The sequence below is a fragment of the Marmota flaviventris genome, chromosome 3 (genome assembly GCF_047511675.1).
Source record: "Marmota flaviventris isolate mMarFla1 chromosome 3, mMarFla1.hap1, whole genome shotgun sequence".
Lineage (NCBI taxonomy): Eukaryota > Metazoa > Chordata > Mammalia > Rodentia > Sciuridae > Marmota > Marmota flaviventris.
In genome coordinates this window covers 145024763-145047052 of record NC_092500.1, presented here as the reverse complement: position 1 = coordinate 145047052, position 22290 = coordinate 145024763, and the positions used below count along the sequence as shown (strand labels likewise).

The 22290-nt window shown below is 35.1% G+C and overlaps 1 protein-coding gene across 2 annotated transcripts in view; it reads left to right on the top strand.

The window, feature by feature from the left end:
* Positions 1–22290, top strand: part of Wwc2 (WW and C2 domain containing 2) — a 218278-nt gene that overhangs the window by 106135 nt on the left and 89853 nt on the right. For both annotated transcript variants that reach the window (XM_027927138.2, XM_071610510.1), the window contains exons 3-4: positions 12060–12263; positions 13067–13143. In XM_027927138.2, the coding sequence (XP_027782939.2) occupies positions 12060–12263; positions 13067–13143 (281 nt within the window). The remainder of the gene's footprint in view (positions 1–12059; positions 12264–13066; positions 13144–22290) is intronic.

Genomic DNA, 22290 nt, shown 5'->3' with positions numbered 1-22290 from the left:
TTTTCCCTTTACTAGGATGTAGTGGCCTTTTTTAGCTTTTCTAGTTAATATTTGCTTGAAATCTGCTTTGTCAAATATGAGAAACAAGCAGCTACTCCTGCTTGTTTTCTTGGACTTTATGCATGGGAAATTTTTTGCCATCCTTTTACCTTCATCCTGCGGATGTCTTTGTTTATAAAATGAGTCTCTTGTAAACAGCATTTTTTTTGCATTATGCATTTTTTATTCCATTCTGCTAATCTGTGTCTTTAAATTAGGGAGTTGAAACTGTTGGGCTGCGGATGTGGCTCAAGCGGTAGCGCACTCACCTGGTATGCGTGCTGCCCGGGTTCGATCCTCAGCACCACATACAAACAAAGATGTTGTGTCCGCCGAAAACTGAAAAATAAATATTAAAAAAAAAATTCTCTCTCATTCTCTCTCTCTCTCTCTCTCTAAAAAAAAAAAAAGGGAAACTGTTAACATTCAGTGTTACTATGGATATGTGTTTATGTTTTCTTGCCATTTTAGTTTTTTTGCTGTATTTTATCCTGTCTTGATTCTCATTTAGTGGATTATTTTTCCATTGAATTTCCTCTGTTGGGAACTTTGGGAATCGCTTTTTAGTTTCTCTGAGTGCAGTTTATCTTTGTGTGTTCTTTGTAGTGCTGACTTGGTACTCATGAATTCTTTTAGTTTATTCTTATCATGGAAAGTTTTTATTTCTCCTGGGAATTTGAAAGTGAGTTTTGATGAGTATAGTAATCTGGACTGGCAGTGTTTTCTTTTAGGACTTTAACGCAAAACCCTCCTTGATTTTAGAGTCTAAGGTGAAAAATCAGAAGTGAGCCATATTGGTTTGCCTCTAAATGTGACCTGGAATTTTTCTTTTGTAGCCTTTAATATTCTTTCCTAATTTTCTGTGTTAGGCATTTTATGTCTTGGCAAGCTTCTTATTTGACTAGGAATATTTGGGGTGATATAAGCCTCCTGGATATATATGCCTGTCTTTTTTTCTGATATGGGATCCTGTTTTCTGTAAGTATCTCATTGAAAGTGTTCTTTATGCCTTTACTTGGTGCCTCCATTTTCTCTTCTACTCCAATGAGTTTCAGATTTGGTCTTTTATAGTCATCCCAGAGTTCTTGTATATTCTGGTCATTTTCTATAATTGTTTTCCGTTCACTGTCTTCTGTGTACTCAAGATCATATAGCCTGTCCTCAGTGCCTGAAGTTTTGTTTTCAAGGGCTGAGGTTCTGATTTTTATGAAATCTAATCTGTTAGTGATACTTCCAAAGGAGTTTTTAATTTGATTGATTGTGTCTTTCATTTCTACGAGTTCTGCTTGGTTTCTTCTATTTCTTTATTAAAATGGTCTTCCCTTTGGCCTTCCAACTCAAATTCCCCCTGGGTGCAGTCTATTCTGTGCCTGTTTCACTCATATTCTGTCAGGCCCAGCCTAGGTTCCTCAGTGGGCCATGCCAGTATATTGTAGCAATGGTGTGGTTTTGGTTTTGTTTTTTAAATAAAATCTCTGGGATCGTGCAGTTGTTGCAGTGGCGCCCTCACCCAAAGATGGCTCCTGCTTCAGCTCCCACAGCCAGTTGAGATACACAGCATGCTTTTCAAGCACCAGCATGCAGTGCAGCTTCTGTATCATCTATGATTAAGCAACATTTTTTTACCTCAGGTTTTTCGGAACCAAGACTATGGTTCCCCTCCCTGTTTGTGGTGAATCCACATTGACTGGGTCAGCTCTAATGTATTCTTTCTTCTTTGTTTATTGTACAAGATTTCTGAGTCCCTAAGCTGCTTTGAGTGGCCAATATTAAATTTTAGTGAAATCCCTTTCACCCACCCTACTGAGAAGATATGCACCTGCTACTTTGGTCCCATGCCACAGTGCAGCTTAGGATATAGCTTCCAGTGCTCCACCAGCTTCATCAACCTCAGATTATCTCAATCTTTTGTCAAACATTCCCAGTGATGAGACAAATTTTAATATAGTTTTGCCTTCAGTAGTAAACAAATGAATAAATACTAAATAGGATTCCGCAGCTTTCGCTTCTAATTTGTTATTTTGTAAAAATATTATAGTCTTTATGGGTACTAATTAGAAAAAATTAGGAATTATCCTGTTAAGTCTCCTTTTAAAAAATATTTTTAGTTGTAGATGGACACAATATCTTTATTTTACTTATTTATTTTTTTGTGTTGCTAAGGATTGAACCCAGTGCTTCACACATGCTAGGCAAGTGCTACAACCCCAGCTCCCATCCTGTTAATTCTTATTGATTTTTTTCTCTTTAAAATAAGTCAGATTTTCTTTCTTAAACTTTTCCACTACCATTTTTTACTTGAGACCCTAATTACCATTCTTTTTTTCCTTTATCTATTTTATAAATGTCAAGTACTTAAAAGTAGAAAATGTAGATAAAAGGAAAAAATTTACCTATATTTACATGACCCAGAGTCAATTAAATATTTGAATCTTTTAATGTGTGTCCTTCTAGTCTTTTTAATATTGTTGTACACACGGTTTTTAATGTATACTGTACTTCAAGTGGGATTTATTGTACATCGTATTTTATAAATTGCTTTTTTTCACTTGATGTATAACTTTTATCACAAGAGAATTCTGCGCCTTCATATCAGCTCTTTTCATACTAGAACCTCACATTTTTGTCAGATGTGTTTTCTGAGATGTAATTAAGGTCCTTATGTGTCCTTGTTTAGATCCCTTCCGTGGCATACTGTTACTTATACAATGACTTTCATATTTATTAACCTGAGGAGCACATGAGAATATACAGTACAGTATGGAAGGGATCATCATTACACTGGTAGAACAAAGGAGAACAAGTAGAAACACCCAGCCATTCCTAAGAGTGTGGCCATAGCAACATAAAGAAAGGACTTTCAGTTGGTACTCAAAGGACTGCTGAGTTAACCAAGCTTGGAGAAAGCAGGTATGTGGCAGGATTTGAGGGCTGGAGATGAAAAATCTTCCTGAAAGGTACTCTAGGTAAAGTCAGAAACCTCCAGAGGCTAGAGAGAGCAGGACTTGATTAAAGAAATTTGTGACTGTGGGAAATGGTGAATGATGGCTGGAGAAGTGAAAAGGAACTAGGTCCTCTTGTCTGGAATCTGGAAGCCCCATTTAATTACTGCCTGTTACATGGGATCTTACTTTTTCAACCAGAAGAAACCCATTGGTCTCTAAATTGTTGTGTCACTTAATCATTCTCCTCTCAAGGCACTTATCTCACTCTAAATCTAATCTTCTTTTTTAATTCATGCATCACAATGTCTTATAAATTTGTAAGTTCCTTTGAAGGAGGGATTGTGCCTGAACATTAGCTTGTTTCTATTGCTTATAGCAGGTGGTTAATGATTGTACAAGCAACGGACAGACGATAAGTAAATTTAGCAGATACTTTGTGAAAAGAAAGATAAGGAATGTTGTCCAGGTTTACTTCATTCACTCTTCCTGACCTCAGGAGGAAAAATAGAAATACGCATCATTTTCAGAAATAATATTCCTTTGAAAAGTCTAATGTTATCTTCCATGATAAGCTCTTGTGTTAGGTATAAAGTTCCACATCTGTAAAAGTGATAGAATGTGAATTCCCTTGAGATATGTGATGTTTTAATAGTATGAAATATATTACTTCTTTAATGTAGTAGACAACATGCACATTACATTGTATTATGATTTAGTAATCTCTCAAGGCTAGTCAGTCTTAATAAAAAATACCACTTTTGTATAATATATGTTCTTTGAGTTTTTACATTTAATAAATATTCTTTCAAATCTATTCAGCAAATATAATGGATGGAGAATTAAGCATAATTTTGCTTTATGAATCCTTCTTTGAAGGTGCCTTTGGGAACCCTCTTTTGTAGTTTTGTATTTGAATCATGCAACATTTCAGAAGTATAAACATTTCCTGCTGAATCTCTTATGCCAGATAGTTAAACTGGAATGTTTCTGCTGCCTATTCAAAACAAGTCCTGATAATTTATTTTAATTCCATAAAATGCTGATGGCTTATCATCATCATCATCATCATCATCAATAGTGTTATTGTACTTTATTCATTTAAGTATCAGTCAGCATTGCTGTCAATGCTTTGTGGACTTTTAGCTGTTGACAAATATTATGTTGGTATTATATCAGTTCCCCAACATGTAAAGAAATGTGATTAGTTGAAACCTCCAAATAGACTAAGAATTGAGAATATATACTTGTTACAACTATTATAACTTAAAAACATTTCAAGTTTTTTATATACACTTTCAATTTGTATTGCATCATTATTAGTTATATATCTTATCATAATAAATTATCCCAAAACTCAGTGGCTAAAAATAATATCTATTATTTTACTATTTATGTGGCTATGAATACAGGCAAGACTTAACTAGAAATTCTGGCTCAAAGTCTCTCACAAGCCTGTAATCAGGGGGTCAGCCAAACTGCAGTCAACTCCAGCCTTGACTGGAGAAGGATCTGCTTTCCAAGCTCACTCACATAGATGTTGGCAAGATTTAGTTCTTTGCCGGCTGCTGGCCAGCAGCCTCCCTCCTCATTCCATGCCATGAGAGCTTCTCCATAGGGCAGCATACAACATGGCTGTTGGCTTCATTAGACCTAAAAAGCAAGGAAGAGAGAAAGAAAGAAAACACAAACAACACAGCCTTTTGTAACCTAATTTCAGAAGTGATATCCCGTCACTTACAGTGTAGAAGAAGCAAGCCACTAGAAACCAGGTGCAGTGGTGCTTATCTATAATTCCAGGCACCTGGGAAGTTAAGACTGGAGAATCCTAAGTTCCATGCTAGTCTTAGCCAATTAATAAGGCCCTCAACATTTTAGTGAGACCCTGTCTCAAAATAAAAACTAAAAAAAGCTAGAGATGTAGCTCAATGGTAAAGTGCCCCTGGGTTAAATCCCTAGTTAAAAATAAATAAATAAATGATCCACTAGATTCAGCACATACTAGAGAGGCATGAATATTGGGAGGTGTAGATTATTGGGGGCCATCTACAGTTAAGAAGACATTTTAAGACCATGCATTTCTATTTATTTTATGATGAGATTATACTCTGAGTCAGGTTGCATTCATGTATATGTAAGTATTAAACATTTAGGATAACCAGAGACCTACATTATAGTGAATACATGAAATGAGAAGTTTAGGCTCTTATAGGATGATCTCTTCCTATCTTTATTCCTCAGATGATTAGGCTGCCCTTCCTCAACCCTTGAAGATTCTTTGACTGGAGGGTCTGTCCTTTCAAGACTCTCCCCTTCTATATCACTTGTTTAAACAATGGTTTCAGCTTACATGCCTTCCTCGCATCACATAGATATGTATTTTTGTACATTTAGATTTTACATCTTTAAAATTAGTATTCACAGTTCAACTTCAGAGAAGTCTTAGCTTTTATCAGCTAGTTAATTTGAAGCAAGAGCTGTAGGTCTTATGCAGTGGTTACAGTATTCCCCACTGACCTAGCCACTTTGTTAATGACCCAGGGCTCTCAACTCCAAGCAGAACCAAGCTTCACAGCCTGAATCACTTCAATTTAGTATCATAGATCCATAGAGGCCAGATTAAACATCCCGAGAACCATTCTGGTCTCTAGAGATGTCACAGGCCAAGTCAGATCTCCTCATTTCATTCTCTGTGTTTGATTCACTTGAGTTCTTAGGACTAAACAGAAATACTTAGTTGGACTTCATTAAGATTTAGATTCATTGGGGCTGGGGTTGTGGCTCAGTAGTAGAGCACTTGCCTACCATGTGTGAGGCACTGGGTTCGATTCTCAGCACCACATATAAATAAATTAATAAATAAAATAAAGGTCACCACATATAAATAAATTAATAAATAAAGTGAAGGTCTGTCAACAATTAAAAAAATATTTAAAAAGATTCAGATTCACATGCAAAGCATTTGGAATATCGTACATGGCATTAGACATTTCAGCAGAATGATTAACTTTTCTATTCCAATTTATCAGGAACAGGTTCTTTTTAAAAAAACCTTTTTATTCTAGTTAGTTATACATGACAATAGAATGTACTTTGTAGAGGATAATTTCTCAATCTTCTGATTGTACATGATATAGAATCCTTCTGGTTGTATAGTTATATATGTATATATATAGGGTAATAATGTCTGATTCATTCCACTATCCTTCCTACCTTCTTACCCCCTCCCCTCCCTTCTTCACCTCTATCTAACTACAGGTTCTTATATTCAAACAGTGGCCAGTTCTTATTGTGATCCATGTTGTTTTGATTGTGCTTGGGATTTAATTTATAGAAGTGACTAATAATAGGAAGAGGTAGATACTATTGAAAAAAGTTTCAGTACTTAGAGTTCTCAAGAGAAAGGTTCACACTGTAACATTCAGGGCTATGTAGGGAAGTATCCTGGTCAGTCAGAAGTTAGAAGAAGTGAAGGAAAAATCATGACTCAGATCTTTTGTTGTGCTTTCCTTGGGAAGGAATGAGCTGAGCTGAGTGAGGCAGGAGGACAGGTTTAGGATTGGTGGAGTTAAGTAATTTTGTTGGGCTCTGAGTGATAGAGGTGATCTCAGTCCTTGACCCTGAGGTGATTTAAGACAGGGGGCATATCTGCTTAGGGTGTGAAAGTGAGTTAAAGAGGCTGGGAACTGGGGTTTGGATGGGCTGGTTTGCATATGAAAGGTGGACTGACAGGGCCATTTGCTGGCCATGGCTGTTAGTAATTTTTAATTACTAACTCTGGGAGAAGCAGTCTGTCCTCAGCCAGCAGGGCTTCTATGCATATGCATATTGATAAATATATAGAAGTTAAAATGATTAATATATTCTGTACTAACAAGTGGAAAATACAACATTGTGTTTCAGAACATCCCTCCATTATGATAAGTTTTTCAAAATGCAGGTACCTTCAGCCTTCCTGACATGCAAGTGGTAAAGTCACTGTATAGTTTTCCTTTTCCCCTGTATCTCAACAGTTTCTCATCCCTTTCCAGTTATAAGTACTGAGGTGCTGGTTAGAACGCTCCTTCTGTATGACCCATTACCTGCCCCCCCCCTCCATCTCTACCTTTCAATTTGAGAGTGGCACTTGGACTGACTAATATACTCTCTCTACCCCTGAAAAAGCAGCTCAAAATGGGCTGTGGTGGTATTTTCAAGTATGATATGATATCAGATGCTTAAAATCTAAGGAGCGATGTTGTTATGGAATACAGAAATAATTTTATTGAAGTAATTAGGCTGTGTCTTAATCTAACCGATTTTGTGTTTTTCAATAACCAGGGCAGTTTACTTATTCAGTTCTCCATCGGTATCCTAAAAAACATTGCTAGAACTGACTATTGAGTTTCTCTGTTAATGACGAAATACCCCCTTTTTTGAATTTTCTTTTTTTAAAAATATTTATTCTTAATTTTTAGGTGGACACAATATCTTTATTTTACATTTATGTGGTGCTGAGGATCGAAACCAGTGGCTCGTGCATGCTAGGCAAGCACTCTACCACTGAGCCACAACCCCAGCCCCCTCTTTTGTATTTTCAAGAGTGATTCATCCTCTTTCTCTCTTCCATTCCTTCTTTCCCCCACTGTTACTGTCACATGAAGGATATGAGAATTACCACCCAGGATCAAACTTGATTCACTTAATTTGCATAGATTATAAAAGGTTATACATGGTTGGGCTCTTCTGGAAGCAGGCCCTAAGCCAAGAATTTAAGTGAAAGTGATTTATGAAGGAAATCACAGGATAAACCAGTAAGGAAATGAGGAAAAGGAGGATAGTGAGGGGAAAATACAAACATAGGTCATATTTCTCTAAAGTCCTAGACTCCACATGATTGGGATCGGATCTGGAGTGTAATCTACATCTCAGAATTTGCTGTACATGGAGATTTTTTCCTTTCTGTTTCACTGGTTAATCTTTAGCTGTAGGGAAGGTTTCTTGAGTGCCCAAGAGCTATCTTCTGGAGTCCTTTAAGAATGAACAATATATTAACAAGGAAGAATGGCTAAATTCAGGGACCAGGTGCACAGATCTGGGAAAAGAGATCTAAGAATATTTAGATAGGACCTCAGCAGTGTTCACCACAAAAGTTAAAAGTGGTCAGAGTCAGAATATCAGAATATTAATCCAACATGTTCCCTTCCTTTTACATTTGAGAGGCTTGATATAAAGGTAAAATGATTTGCCCCAATTTCTACAGTTGCCTAATAACAGAACAGGATTAGAACCCACATGACCTTACTCCCTAACCAATGAATGCTCTTTTGCAGCAGCTGATATGACAAAGGATGTTGGCTGAAATAATGTTTTAATTGTTACCATTACACCTCAGTTCTCTTTAATATTGTAATTATTCATCCAAACTTTTAAAAACACATTTTGAATCAACTTTATTAGATTATATTATATAATAAATTGATCTATAAAATATATATATATGTATTTTTTATTGTAGATGGACACAGTACCTTTATTTTATTTATTTATGTGTGTTGCTGAGGATCAAACTCAGTGCCTCACACATGCCAGGCAAGCAGTCTACCACTGAGCTACAATCCCAGCCCAAATTGCATCTATTTTTAGTATATAATTCATGAGTTTGGGCAAATGTGTACCATGTAACCATTGCAATAATCAACGTTCCTTTCATTACCTCAAAAAGAACATTTGTGTTCCATTGTAACAAGTACTTCCCAGCACTGCTGAGTCCAGACAACCACTGATCTGCTTCCTGTCATTGGATTCAGTTTACTTTTGTCTGGGATTTCATATAAATGGAAACAAGCATCGTGTACTCTTTTGTGTCTGCCATCTTTCCCTCATCATGTGTTTGAGATTCATACATGTTGTATGTTAGTATTATGCTTTCTTTTATTGCTGAGTGGTATTTCATTGTGTGGTTATACAAAAATTTACTTATGACTTGTAATGGACAGTTTTGTCTATTATAAGTAAAGCTGTTAATGAAAATTTGTATACAGGTCTTTTTTGTGGATATGTATTTTCATATCTCTTGGGCAGATAACAAGTTATTGAGTTACTGGGCTGTATGGTAATGGCTAAGTTATACCTCCCACACCCAAATTATGGTATTTTACATTTCTAGTATCCATGAATGAGAGTTCAGTTGTTCCACGTCCCATCACTTGACGTTACTGTTTTTAAATTTTAGTCATTTTAGTTATGGTGTGGTGGTATCGCTTCATAGTTTTAACTTGCATTTCCCTGATGATTAATGATGTTGAGCCTCTTTTTACCTGCGTCCTAGCCATTGGGATGGAGTGTGTGTGTGTGTGTGTGTGTTTATTTCAGGACTGTGATAGCTGTTTTATCCAGATTATGCTTATTCTATCATCTTTACATTTTCAAGTTTCTTTCTACTAATTGATTATTCTCCTGGCTGTGAGCCATATATTTGTTTTGTTTTATCCTATCTAATAACTTTCTACTGGATGCTGAAAAGTAGTTACGTATTTTTGTTTGTTTGGTTATTCCTGGGTGCTAGTTTTTTTTATCCTTTAAAAAGAGTTTTCTTCTTATCCCACCACCACCACCCACCCAATAGAGTACTTAAGTTACTTGATTCTTTAGATATTTGTTTTAGAGTTTTATAGGTCATATTCAAAGTAGCTTTTGCTCTGTGTCTTACTTAGCACCAAGACTAGAGTGTAACTCCATAGTTGTTGCCACTGAATTTCCCAGATGTTTACTGTAGCCACTTGCTTCTGGCTAGTCACAATTTGAACCTGGCATAGCCCTGCATGTGCTTGAGAATTTCTACTTACAGAGCTCCAATTATTGTTTGCCTGGCCTTATGTGTTACCCCCATTTGTGCATCTTAGTATTTACCCAGAAACTTAATACAGCTCCTCTACAAATTTCTGGATCTTCTATAACTCCATTCTACAAATTCCATCTCTCAGGGCCCTCCTGAAATCTGTGCTCCCTTCGCAATTTAGCAGGACCTCCTTTCTCTGCTCAGATTATCCCTTTTGCACTGCTGTCCAAAAATATTTTCAGGCAGAAATGTAGAGGTAATCTTAGAGTTAATTTTCCTTCTTTTAGAGATCATAGTCCTGTATTACCTGTTGTCTAATATTCTGAGAATCATTGTTTCATAAATGCTTTTCAGTTTTCTAGTTAGTGGCCCTGTATCATGGTCTTCAATATGCTTTTTTAAAAAAATTAAATCTCCATTTCATGTAATCTGTGAGTATCAAACCTCATGTATTTTCTATATTAAAGGCAACCTCCTTTTTTTCCCAGATTATTTGCAGGTTGTATTTGGTGTTATTGGGGTACACCCATGCAAAATATTCTGGGAGAGTCAAAATCTTAAGTCATAATACCCTGACTTTTAAAATATTTATATTTATGAAATATAACATGGAAAGTACACAGTTGAAAATACATAGGTTGAATAAATAATTTTGTAATATAATTGTGACAAGTGAAAGAAACAATATTGCTAGCACCCAATAAGCCTCTCTTATGTAATCTTCCCAGTCATAACCCTTCATCTGCCTGGAGACAGCTACTAACCTGTCTCACAGTGGAGGGGTGTAGTACATATCTGTAGACATAGGTGAGATTCCTTAGCCAACCTGCACTAGCCTTCTTGTGAATTAACAACCACTGCCCAGTCCCTTGAAAGCACCATGATATCCCAGTGCCAGACACCAGTGTACCCCAACTTTTTGGCTCAACATGTCACAAAAACATTTGTCTATTATAAAATTTTAAAAAAATTTAGGATGGTCTATATCTTTTTGTTAAATATTTATTTATGCCTTGTGGCTTCTACTACAGTCTTACCAAATAGTGAAGAATTAATTTCAAGTTTAAAAAAGAAGCATAAATTGCTATGGAGGACCCCAGATGAAGAGTTGCTGGCAGTTGAGGGGTTGGCAGGGGTGCTTCATATAAGAGATAGCATATGAGCTTCATTGTAAAGCAGTGGTTCTCAGACTTGGACGTTCATTTGGGTCCTCTGAAGAGCTTTTAAACTACCAGAACACTGGGCTTGTGGCTCAGTGGTAGAGCACTTGCCTAGCATGTGTTAGGTCTGGGTTCAATCCCCAGTATCAAACAAATAGCTCACAAACTACATTTAAAAAATAAATAAAAGTAAGCCTATCAGAGGCTGTATTCGACCTGAAGAGGTTTTATTGGTCTAGAAATTTTTACAGAGTCTCTAGGTGATTCAGGTATGCAGAATCAAGTACCTTAGAATAGAGCGTTCTCCTTAAGCCAGGAACTGGGGGTTTGTTTGTTTTTTAATTTATACAGTACATGTACTGACTGATACTTTGATAAAATATAATAAAGATGAATTACTAGAAAAATCAAAAACAAAATAATGCAAACCCCAATATTATTAGATTCTACAGATATACAATAACTGAATAAAATTGATATGAAGATTTCAAAATGTTGACTCTTGATTTCCTACTTATTGTCATGGACAGGAAACTGAACTCATGGATTGTTAGTAGTCTGTGAACCAGATTTGGAGTGGCATTGTTGTAGAGGGCAGACCCTTAGGAGTCCTATATTAATGGAATCATGGGCCAAGCAAAGTCAGTTGAGTACAGAGTGTACAGGGCCTCAAATGCTGTAATGAATAGCTTGCCTTTTATTCTGTTGGTGTTGGGGAGCCAGAGAATTCTCAAGAGAATGATCTGGTTGCCATCCCACTTCACCTACTCTTGCTGGGCATTCAACCTAGGGGCTCACACTTGCTAGGCAAGCATTCTATTACTGAGTTCCATCCCCTCTCCTGAATGGCAACTTTTGTATGATGGATTTATAGTAAGAAGGTATTATTGGCAAGAACCTGAAAATGAAGGGGTAGGGGTTGGAGATTTGGCAAAATAAAAAACAAAAACTCTTGAATTTTTGGAGAAATCACTCCAGAAATGCTAATAAACTCTTTAGAGGATACGAGAATTTAAACTAGGTAGTCCCTTGAGCTTAAATCCTCTAAACACGGTTAAATTGTAAAACAAAGCAAATCTCACCTTGTTATATTTTCAGAAACCACGCAGATAGAAGATCCAAGAAAACAATGGCGAGGGGAACAGGAGAAAATGCTCAAGGACTATCTCTCAGTGGCTCAGGATGCACTCAGGACACAGAAGGAGCTGTACCATGTGAAGGAACAAAGACTGGCTTTGGCCCTAGATGAATATGTACGATTAAATGATGCCTATAAGGAAAAGTCAAGTTCTCACACAAGCCGTAAGTACAGTGTGGCTGTTCAGACTTTAGAAATTGAGACGGGGTTGTAGATAATAGAAGGCCAGTTGCACTTCTGTGAAGTTTAATTTTGAGCCCTTTTCCTTTCCTAGGCAAGAAGAAGTCCTCTAAGCCATGAGAGGTGAGGGAAACTTACAGATTTCTCAGTAAAATATCTCAGACCCGTTCCAGATAAAAGTTTCCCCATTTGGGAATTATGCATACCTTCTGTTTTTACTCTTGCCTCTTATAATGCTTTTTATTCATTGATGAGTTAATTTGTACTTTTTCAGAACAAGGCAAGTCATTTGGCCCCATTTGCTACTCTTGTACAATATTTTTAGTGATGAGAAACTGGAACTATTAGTTAGAACAAAGTTTCTGCACACTGCCCCCCCCACCCCATTTACTTCTCCTTTATCTTATATATGGATAATCTGGAGCTGATCCTTTTAAAAGAAGCAGTTTTGATGGGCTTGGAAGTTCTACTTAAATTATAAGTACATGCAAAATGTAAATCCCTGATTAGCTGCATCTGCAATATAGTCCTCTAAGGACATAGTATATATATACAATCTAGAATAAATTAATTTATGGTATTCCTCTTTCATGAGTTTTAAAAAAATTATAGAGGTTTGAAGATTACTTTTATATTTAGGTGTCTGAATGACAAAGAAATTGCAAAAAGAAAGTAAGTATCCACTGAAGAATATAAATCTTCTTTTTAGAGTCAGTAAATTCTAAAGTGAGAGAACTAGTTAGGCAACTTGAAAATAATTATTCTTTCTTTTTTTCTCTTTCAAAAGTATTCTCAGGATCTTCATCCAGTACTAAATATGATCCTGATATTTTAAAAGCTGAGATCTCCACTACACGATTAAGGGTAAGATTTTTTTATTTTGGTTGGATGCATAGATACTAAAGGTCATGGAAGGGAGGTTAGTGAGTGATCTTCTATCTCCATTTGGTATAGCAGACTTTTCCACTTTTCCTTGCTGGGTGGTCTTTTTCCCTTTGTTTAAACAAGTTCGGTATCTGTGATTGAGACAATCTTCGTTCCATTATTGGGATTTATTATTAGCAGAATTTAAATCTTGATAACTTACTTTCTTTCATTGTGCTACGTTTTGTCTTTTAGAGCTAAATCAAGTTGTTCTTTCATGAAACAACCCAGTATTTAAAGATGACTGCAACTTAGGTCATAATGTCATTCCTTTTTGAAGTCAGACTTTATTAGTTCCCCACAATTCTTCACACAGGAGTGTTTCCTGATATTTGCCTGAAATCTTTTTGATCAAATAGCTGTTAAGACCAGAACTTGTTTTTCCTTGATTGGGGGGGTGTCTTAACGGCTGTTCACTAAGCAAATTAATAAATGTAACCAATACCAAGATCATAAAATAGATTTTTTACTATAACCACAGAAGTTTCCATTGTGTCCCCTCATTGTCATTACTTTTCATTATTACCCCCTAAAAACAATACTTGTTAACATTGCAGGTTAATTTTTTGTCTTCTTTGTAATTTGTAAAACTGGAATGCTACCATCTGTAGTATTTGATGGCTTCTTTTGTTCAATAGCATTTCAAGATTCATCCAATCTGCTTTTATTGCTATACAACATTCTACTTTGGTGTACACACCGTAAATTCTTTATATCCCTTTTACCATTGTTATATATGTAGTCAGCTTTTCATTATTGTGACCAAAATACCTGACAAGAACAACATAGAGGAGGAAAAGTGTATTTTGGCTCACAGGTTCAGTACATGGTCACTTGACTCCATTGCTATGAATCTGAAGTGGGACAGAACATCATGGTGGAAAGGCATTATGGAGGAAAACTTCTCAGCTCTTGGCAGCCAGGAAGCAGAGAAAGAGTACAGGGAGCCAGGGACAAAATATATAATCCTCAAGGCATCCCTCAGTGACGTACTTCTTCCAGCCATGTGCTCACCTGCCTATAGTCAGTTACTACCCAGAGCATTAATCTATTCAGAGCATTAATCCATAATTATTAATCCTCTGACTAAGTGATAGCTCTCATAATCTAATCATTTCATCTTTTGCATTAACGCAGGAGCTTTTGGAGGACACATCACATCCAACCTATAACAATATACATTACAGTTTATTGCCAATTTCTTACTGTTAGAGTTACATGTTAATGTACACATCTTTTATGTATATCTTTTGGTGCACATTTTTTTTTTTTTTGTGCAGGAGTTGAATTGCTGTGTCAAAAAATACACATTTTAGGGCTGGTAATATAGCTCAGTAGTAGAATGGTTACCTAGAATATGTGAGGCCCTAGGTTTGGTACCTAGCACCTGAAAAATATAAAAGAAAAAACACACTTTAGTGGGTACTATCAGGTAGTCAGCCCTTCTTACTTCCTAATATCTGTACTTAAGGGTCTAAGTTAATTTATATACATGAATTTTGCTTACATTACAGAAGTTTTGAATTTTTGTATTTTTTTATAATTCAGTTCCCAAATATTTTATTTCTTTATGATTTCTCATAAAAATTTATTCTTTAATTTTCACATAATTGGAAATTTTCTTTTATTACTGATTTCAGCTTAATTCTGATTTTTTTTTTTTCAGTGTACGAATTTGTTTGATTATTCCTGGTTTCTAGTTACTTGCACATTGGCATGAAAAAAATTTTGACCAAAATAATCTCAATATTTTAAATTTTTATGTCTTGATTAATACAATACGAATATCCCCTATATGTTGAATTCTTGGTCTGGTCTGGTTTTTTTTTTTTTTTTCCTGTTGGTTTTTGGTTAATGCTTGACTCTTACAGTTGCTTACTTTTTTTTTTATTAAGAGACACACAACATATAGAAAAGTCTTAACTTGAGGCTTTGGATGATCTTACCATCCCTCAGAGAGTATTTAGCTTTGTTTCTTACAGGCAGTTGTGTCAGGGTCAGATAATTTTAATCTAGTCAATGTTAGCAATGACTAAAATCTGGGCTTCGGTCCTATTCTAAGATTACATCTGTTTGTAGTTTACCTTTTCTGTTCAAAATCCCAACTGAACTCTTTGAGGATGCTTTATCAGGGCACCTTCTGCTTGATTGAGGCTAAACTGCCAAACTCTCCCTTCCTGCTTCTCAGCTCTGTGAGACTGCCAATAGCTCTCTATATCTCAGTCCTCAGTCATTGCATTCTCCCACCTTTCAGTTTATTTTATAGGTAAGTATCTCAGAAGGAAGAACAGTACAGTATTTGGAGCATGATTCTGAACTTCCATTATTTTTTGGATCTTTAACATAAGTTCTTGCAGTCTTAGTAGTTCTCTGGTGCTTTCAAATAATGTTTACTGTTTAGTTAGTTTAGTTTTCCTCACAGTTTTTCTAATTGTTCTCAGAGAAAGAGCATGGAAAAAGTTTATGTAGGGGCTGGGTGTATAGCTCAAAGGTAGAGGGTGTGCTTAGTATGAGCAAGGCCCTGGTTTCATACCCAGCACCCAAACAAACGAGCAAAATACAAACAAGAATATGTATAGTTACTGGAAGTAAAACCTCTCTTCTGTTTGGATTTCTTAATTGAATTTATGAAGCCATTTATGGAGATCTGTGTCATTCTATAATAAATGACCTTATGGTACCAATTCATTAATATTTCTATGAACATTTCTCAAGACTGTTATGTATTGGTTTGTTAAGTGCTTTGGTACTGTATTTCTGTACTGTGTATATTTCTGTGATCTGTTAGGCTAAATAAAAAAAAAAAGAGATTGTTAGTCTGTCCATTTAAATCCCTTGTAGGAAATGTACAAACTGAGGGAGGGATTTAAAAATAAAAACATACTACAGTATCTCATGCAAATAACCAGAAATTTCTATGCCTTGTTTAACTTCATCCTAAATCTTTTTTTTTTTTTTTTCGCTATCAGAGATTGAATTCTGGGTTGTTAAACTGCTGATCTCCATCCCCAGCCCTTTTTATTTTCTATTTTGAGACAGGGTCTCAATAAGTTGCTTAGGACCTCACTAAGTTGCTGAGGCTGGCTTTGAACTTGCAATCCTGCCTTGGCCTCCTGAGCCACTGGGATTACAGGCATGTGCTACTGCATCCAGCTTGTTTAAAATTAGTGAGCAGGGAAAAGGTCTTTTTAGAAATGCTTCTGCAGCTATATGGCCATTATGGCTTATACATGGCTTATACTGTTGTGATGTTTGGAGCTGTGTCATGGTTTGGATACTCTGGTTCTCTTCAGTATTTGTGCATATTTTGGCCAGGTAGCACTGTCATAAGTAGATGGATAATGTGACAGAGTTTTTGAGATTTTGATAATCTGGACTTTCTTGGCTGGCCTGTCTACCTTACTGATCCAGCCAAGAAAATGCCTGTGTATATAAATCCCTTTCACAATTAATGTCACAGGAATAGTAATGCAAGAATAAACTAACTTTTCCTTGCTTATGTCTCCATGTATTTGCCTGCATTTTGGTCACAGTAACAATTTTTCAGGAATAGCCAAACATTAGTTTCATACTTCATTATTTTGATGCAACAGTATTAGTATTGTACCTTATTTGTTTTACTCAATCAGAGGTGGCCATTCAGGTCTTTGGGAACCCTGTATTTAGGAACGTCTGTCTGAAATCTCTTTTCGCATTCTTTAATATTGTGGTCATAGGTATTGATGATCATTGGACTTTAGTGTCCTTCTGGGTCTAATGGAGTAACAATATTTCCTGATACCATCATTGTATTTGTTGAAATGGTGAAATAAATAAGTTAATGCTCCTTATTAAGCTATTCATAACTTTTTAAAATGTTGTATTTAATTGCTTGAAAAAAAAACTTTTATGATGAATAATGTAAAATTTTTTACTATTATTTATTCTTATAGCTATTTAGACCTTAATATTCTTTTTTTTTTTTTGTTCAATATAAAAGGATATTTATTGGGCATTGATGGTGTGCCATCATTAGACAGCTTTAAAATCCGAATTGACAAAAACTATAAAATCTTCCCAACAAAAAAGTAAACCACAATTGAATTGGTCATCTTGAGTGACCTAATTGTGTCTGGCCAAAGTAGCAAGAACAGACCATATCTATCTTGAGGAAAGCAAGGGCAAGTGAATTTTTTTTTTTAATCTTTTTTTTTTCTTTTTAATTTTTTATTGTTGGCTGTTCAAAACATTACATAGTTCTTGATATATCATATTTCACAATTTGATTCAAGTGGGTTATGAGCTCCCATTTTTACCCCATATACAGATTGCAGAATCACATCAGTTACACATCCATTGATTTACATATTGCCATACTAGTGTCTGTTGTATTCTGCTGCCTTTCCTATCCTCTACTATCCCCCCTCCCCTCCCCTCCCCTCCCCTCTTCTCTCTCTGCCCCCTCTACTGACATTCGTTTGTCCCCCTTGTATTATTTTTCCCCTTCCCCTCACTTCCTCTTGTATGTACTTTTGTATAACTCTGAGGGTCTCCTTCCATTTCCATGCATTTTCCCTTCTCTCTCCCTTTCCCTCCCACCTCTCATCCCTGTTTAATGTTAATCTTCTTCTCATGCTCTTCGACCCTACTCTGTTCTTAGTTACTCTCCTTATATCAAAGAAGACATTTGGCATTTGTTTTTTAGGGATTGGCTAGCTTCACTTAGCATAATCTGCTCTAATGCCATCCATTTCCCTGTAAATTCTATGATTTTGTCATTTTTTAATGCAGAGTAATACTCCATTGTGTATAAATGCCACATTTTTTTTATCCATTCATCCATTGAAGGGCATCTAGGTTGGTTCCACAGTCTAGCTATTGTGAATTGTGCTGCTATGAACATTGATGTAGCAGTGTCCCTGTAGCATGCTCTTTTTAGGTCTTTAGGGAATAGACCGAGAAGGGGAATAGCTGGGTCAAATGGTGGTTCCATTCCCAGCTTTCCAAGAAATCTCCATACTGCTTTCCAAATTGGCTGCACCAATTTGCAGTCCCACCAGCAATGTACAAGTGTACCCTTTTCCCCACATCCTCGCCAGCACTTGTTGTTGTTTGATTTCATAATGGCTGCCAATCTTACTGGAGTGAGATGGTATCTTAGGGTGGTTTTGATTTGCATTTCTCTGACTGCTAGAGATGATGAGCATTTTTTCCATTCACAATATCTTCAAAAAAAATAAAATACTTGGGAATCAACCTAACAAAAGAGGTGAAAGACTTATACAATGAAAACTACAGAACCCTAAAGAGAGAAATAGAAGAAGATCTTAGAAGATGGAAAAATATACCCTGTTCATGGATAGGCAGAACTAACATCATCAAAATGGCGATATTACCAAAAGTTCTCTATAGGTTTAATGCAATGCCAATCAAAATCCCAACGGCATTTCTTGTAGAAATAGAGAAAGCAATCATGAAATTCATATGGAATAATAAAAGACCCAGAATAGACCTTAATATTCTTGAGGTAAGGAATAAGATATTCAAACTAAACTTCAACTTCAATTAAAAAAAAAATCTGTGTTTAAGATTGCAAATAGGTGAGATGTGGTGAAAATTTAGTGGAGAATTTTTTGATGAATTTTAATTATTAAGTTTTTATGGTTGTTTATTAATCTAAAATAGAATGTTGAAAGTGTGAAAGAAAATCTTCAGAAAGACAGAAGCATTTGAAAAATTTATTAAGCCCCACAACATACACAACTTATAATTTTGTAAGATAAAGTAAATTAAGGCCCCTTTGATTAATTTTTTTTGTACTCCTAACACACAACTGATAAATGGACAGTGTTATTAATTAACAGTGTACTATCTTTTTTTTCTCGATATCTACTTATACATTGTTTAAATGGAATCACTTTGAATTATTTTTTTATTAAAGAGATATTTAGTTTCTCCTCTCTTGTTTAAACCACCATATCAATCTTTCTAAGCATTTTTCTAACACCTTCATATCCAGCATATTCACAGCATTTAACAAAATTAAATGCAGTTAACTTCTCCTAAGAGGGAATATACTATCTGAGTAGGCAAGATTGACTAAATGATAAATAAATCTAATTGACTAAATAAATGATCAATTTTAAAGAATTTTATAAAGCCTGGAAAAATGTCTAAGCAGGGATAGGGAAAATTAAAAAATAAAAGTAAACTAGGAGCAATTAGCTTAAGAATACCTTATTGTGGAAAATATCAAACACTACACATGAATAGTCAGAATGGTCTTTCACATTTCCATCACATGCCTCAAAAGTTTTGTTCTTTTACCTCACACCCCACTGAATTATTTTGATGATGATTAGAGACCATATATCTTAAAAAGCAGTACTACTGTTCTTGTCATTATTACTTTTAAAATGTTAAGAATTCTTTATAGTATCCAAATTCTTTGTCATTTTTGGTTTTTCCTATTTGTGTCATAATCTTTTGTTGTTGTTGTTGTTGTAGGTTTATTTGAGTCAGGACCCAAACATGGTCTATAGATTGTGGTTGATAAATATATTTCTGACTTCTATTTTAGTCACCATCTTTTCTTTGTAACTATTCAAAATAATCAGGTCATTTTAGAGGTCCTTCCTGTCTAATTTTTGTATCTTATTTTTCTATTGTGTACATGAACAAATTTATTTGGTTGCCCTCTGTGTTTTCTTTAAAATGAAAATTAAAGGTAGAGGATTGTGACATCAAGGTATTTTGGGGAAGTTGAGAAAATTTGTTATGGAAAGTGTTGTGTATGTCCATTAGGAGGCAGGTGTCTTGTTTTTCCTTTTTCTAAATTTTAACAGTCATTCTCAATCATCATCTAGATTCTTTATTTCACTGAGGATTACAAATTATGTGCTCACAAATTTAAACATAATTGATATTTTTAGATTTGTAATTATAATGCTCTTTGATCCTCAAATTGTCCTATCATATACTTTTAGGAGCCTCTTTACATTGACTCCTTTTATTCTAGTATTCTGATAGTTTTCTTTTACTCTGGTCTTAAAAATGTCCTTGACCTTTTCCACTAGACCTGAAATCAAACATTTCTCTAAGAAACTCTGAGTGTATTGCAGTTGGATTAGCAGTAGTGTGTAATGTATAAGTCTTTAAAATATACAGATCTATAGTAGTTACAACAGTGTGATAGTGAAACAAAAATAGAAATATGAGTGGATAGATTTGAAGGCAAAATGCTTAACTAGAAAAAGAAGAGAGCCATGAAGCTGAAGTGCTTCCTTAAAATGTGGGCCCAAAATATATAAAGCATAAACTATCAGAAAATCAAATGAAAAATAACAAACACATCATGGAAAATTCTGGTGTAACTCATTAATGGGTCAAGCAGATAAAAAAAATTAGTAACAGTATAGAATAGATGAATAACATGGTTGATAAATTTAATCTAATTAACATGTATTGCAGTCTGCCAAAAGTGGGGAGTAGTTATTTTAAAGTACACTTAGAACGTTCATGAAAGCTGACTATATATTGAGCCATTGGATTAGTTTGAATAAATTTCAAATAATTAGACTATTTTCTCTGATCATAATGAACTTTTAAGAAATGCATTAAAAATAAAAATTAAAAAAAAACCCTGATTATTTCCACACATTTCAAAAGAGCCAAAGTAAAAAGTATTAGCAATACAAAGGATTGTCAGGGATGTGGAGTAACAGAAACTCTTTGTTGCTGATGGGAATAAAGTGGCACAATAACTTTGGAAAACTGTCCTTTTCTAGTCAAGTTGAATCCCATGCACATCTAATGCCAATGAGTAGAATGTTCATGGTAATACCTAAAACTTGAAATGTCTTGTCAGTAGCAGAATGGGTGAATACATTTTGCGTGGCCATTTAGTAGAACTTCATATAGCAGTAAAAATAAGTAAACACATTTGCATGCCAACAACAAATGCTGAGTGACTGTTGCTAGCCACCAGGAGATACACATGAATAGAAACTGAATGTGAATTTATTTATATGAAGTTCAAAAAAGATAAAACTACACCTAGGGTTAAAATTTATAATAATGGTTACCTTTTAGTTAAAAGGAAAGGTAATTTAGAGGGGCATAAGAATGGCCTACTGGGATTTTGATAATGTATTATTTCTTCAACTCTTTACCATTACATGCTTAACTTTGGGGTCATTCATTGAATGGTATACTTAAGGTGTTTTATTTTCAGTGTGTTTGTTGTAAGTTTAGTAACTACTTAATTTGGAAGTCCACAAACACAATTCTAAATAATAATGGGTCAAAGAAACATGAATGTCATTTGCTAAAATTGCTAAGTAAATTTTGAAAAACAGAATATTTCCATAGCCTCAAAGTATACCTCCTCAAACATGTGCTATTAAACTCCAGTGATTTTTAACGTGTTCATTAATTTTTTGATTTCTTTCTGGGCTGGACTCAGTGGTTATTTGCTGATGGAAAGAGTTTAGAAAGGAAAAAAACAGTATAACTACAGAGAAGAAACCTGGCTATTCCTACTATAACCACATCACCAGCAATATGTTGACAGCATGCATTCTAATATCATTTAATGAAGGGGGCACAACACCTTTGTTCTATTCTTTCCCCAAATCCATAATCTCAGTCTAATTATGACACAGTATCAAGAAAACCCAAATTGAGGCACTGTTTATAAATATCCAAGCAATGCTTTTCAAAAATGAATGTCATTAAAGACAAGGAAAGATTCAGAAATTGTCAGAGATTGGAAGAGCCTAAGAGGCTTGACAGCTGAATACAATCTGATAGGCTGCAGGAAAAAAGACCAAAGTGAAAAAACTGGAGAAGTCCAAAAAGTCTGTAGTTAGTGAATAGTGCTAATAGTGTAGAAAGTTACAGAAAAACCTTGAAGCTTTAAACACATAGACTAGAAGATAAGTCTTAATGAGCAATGCATTTAGCATATAAACAACAGAATAAATCCAGATCCAAAGAATATAAGAAGGGAAGTCACGTGAAGAGTAGAAAATATTGAAAGACAAAACATCTCTGTAATACACAGGGTCAACATAGCAAAAGTTGGTTCTTTGAAAGAACAATAAAATT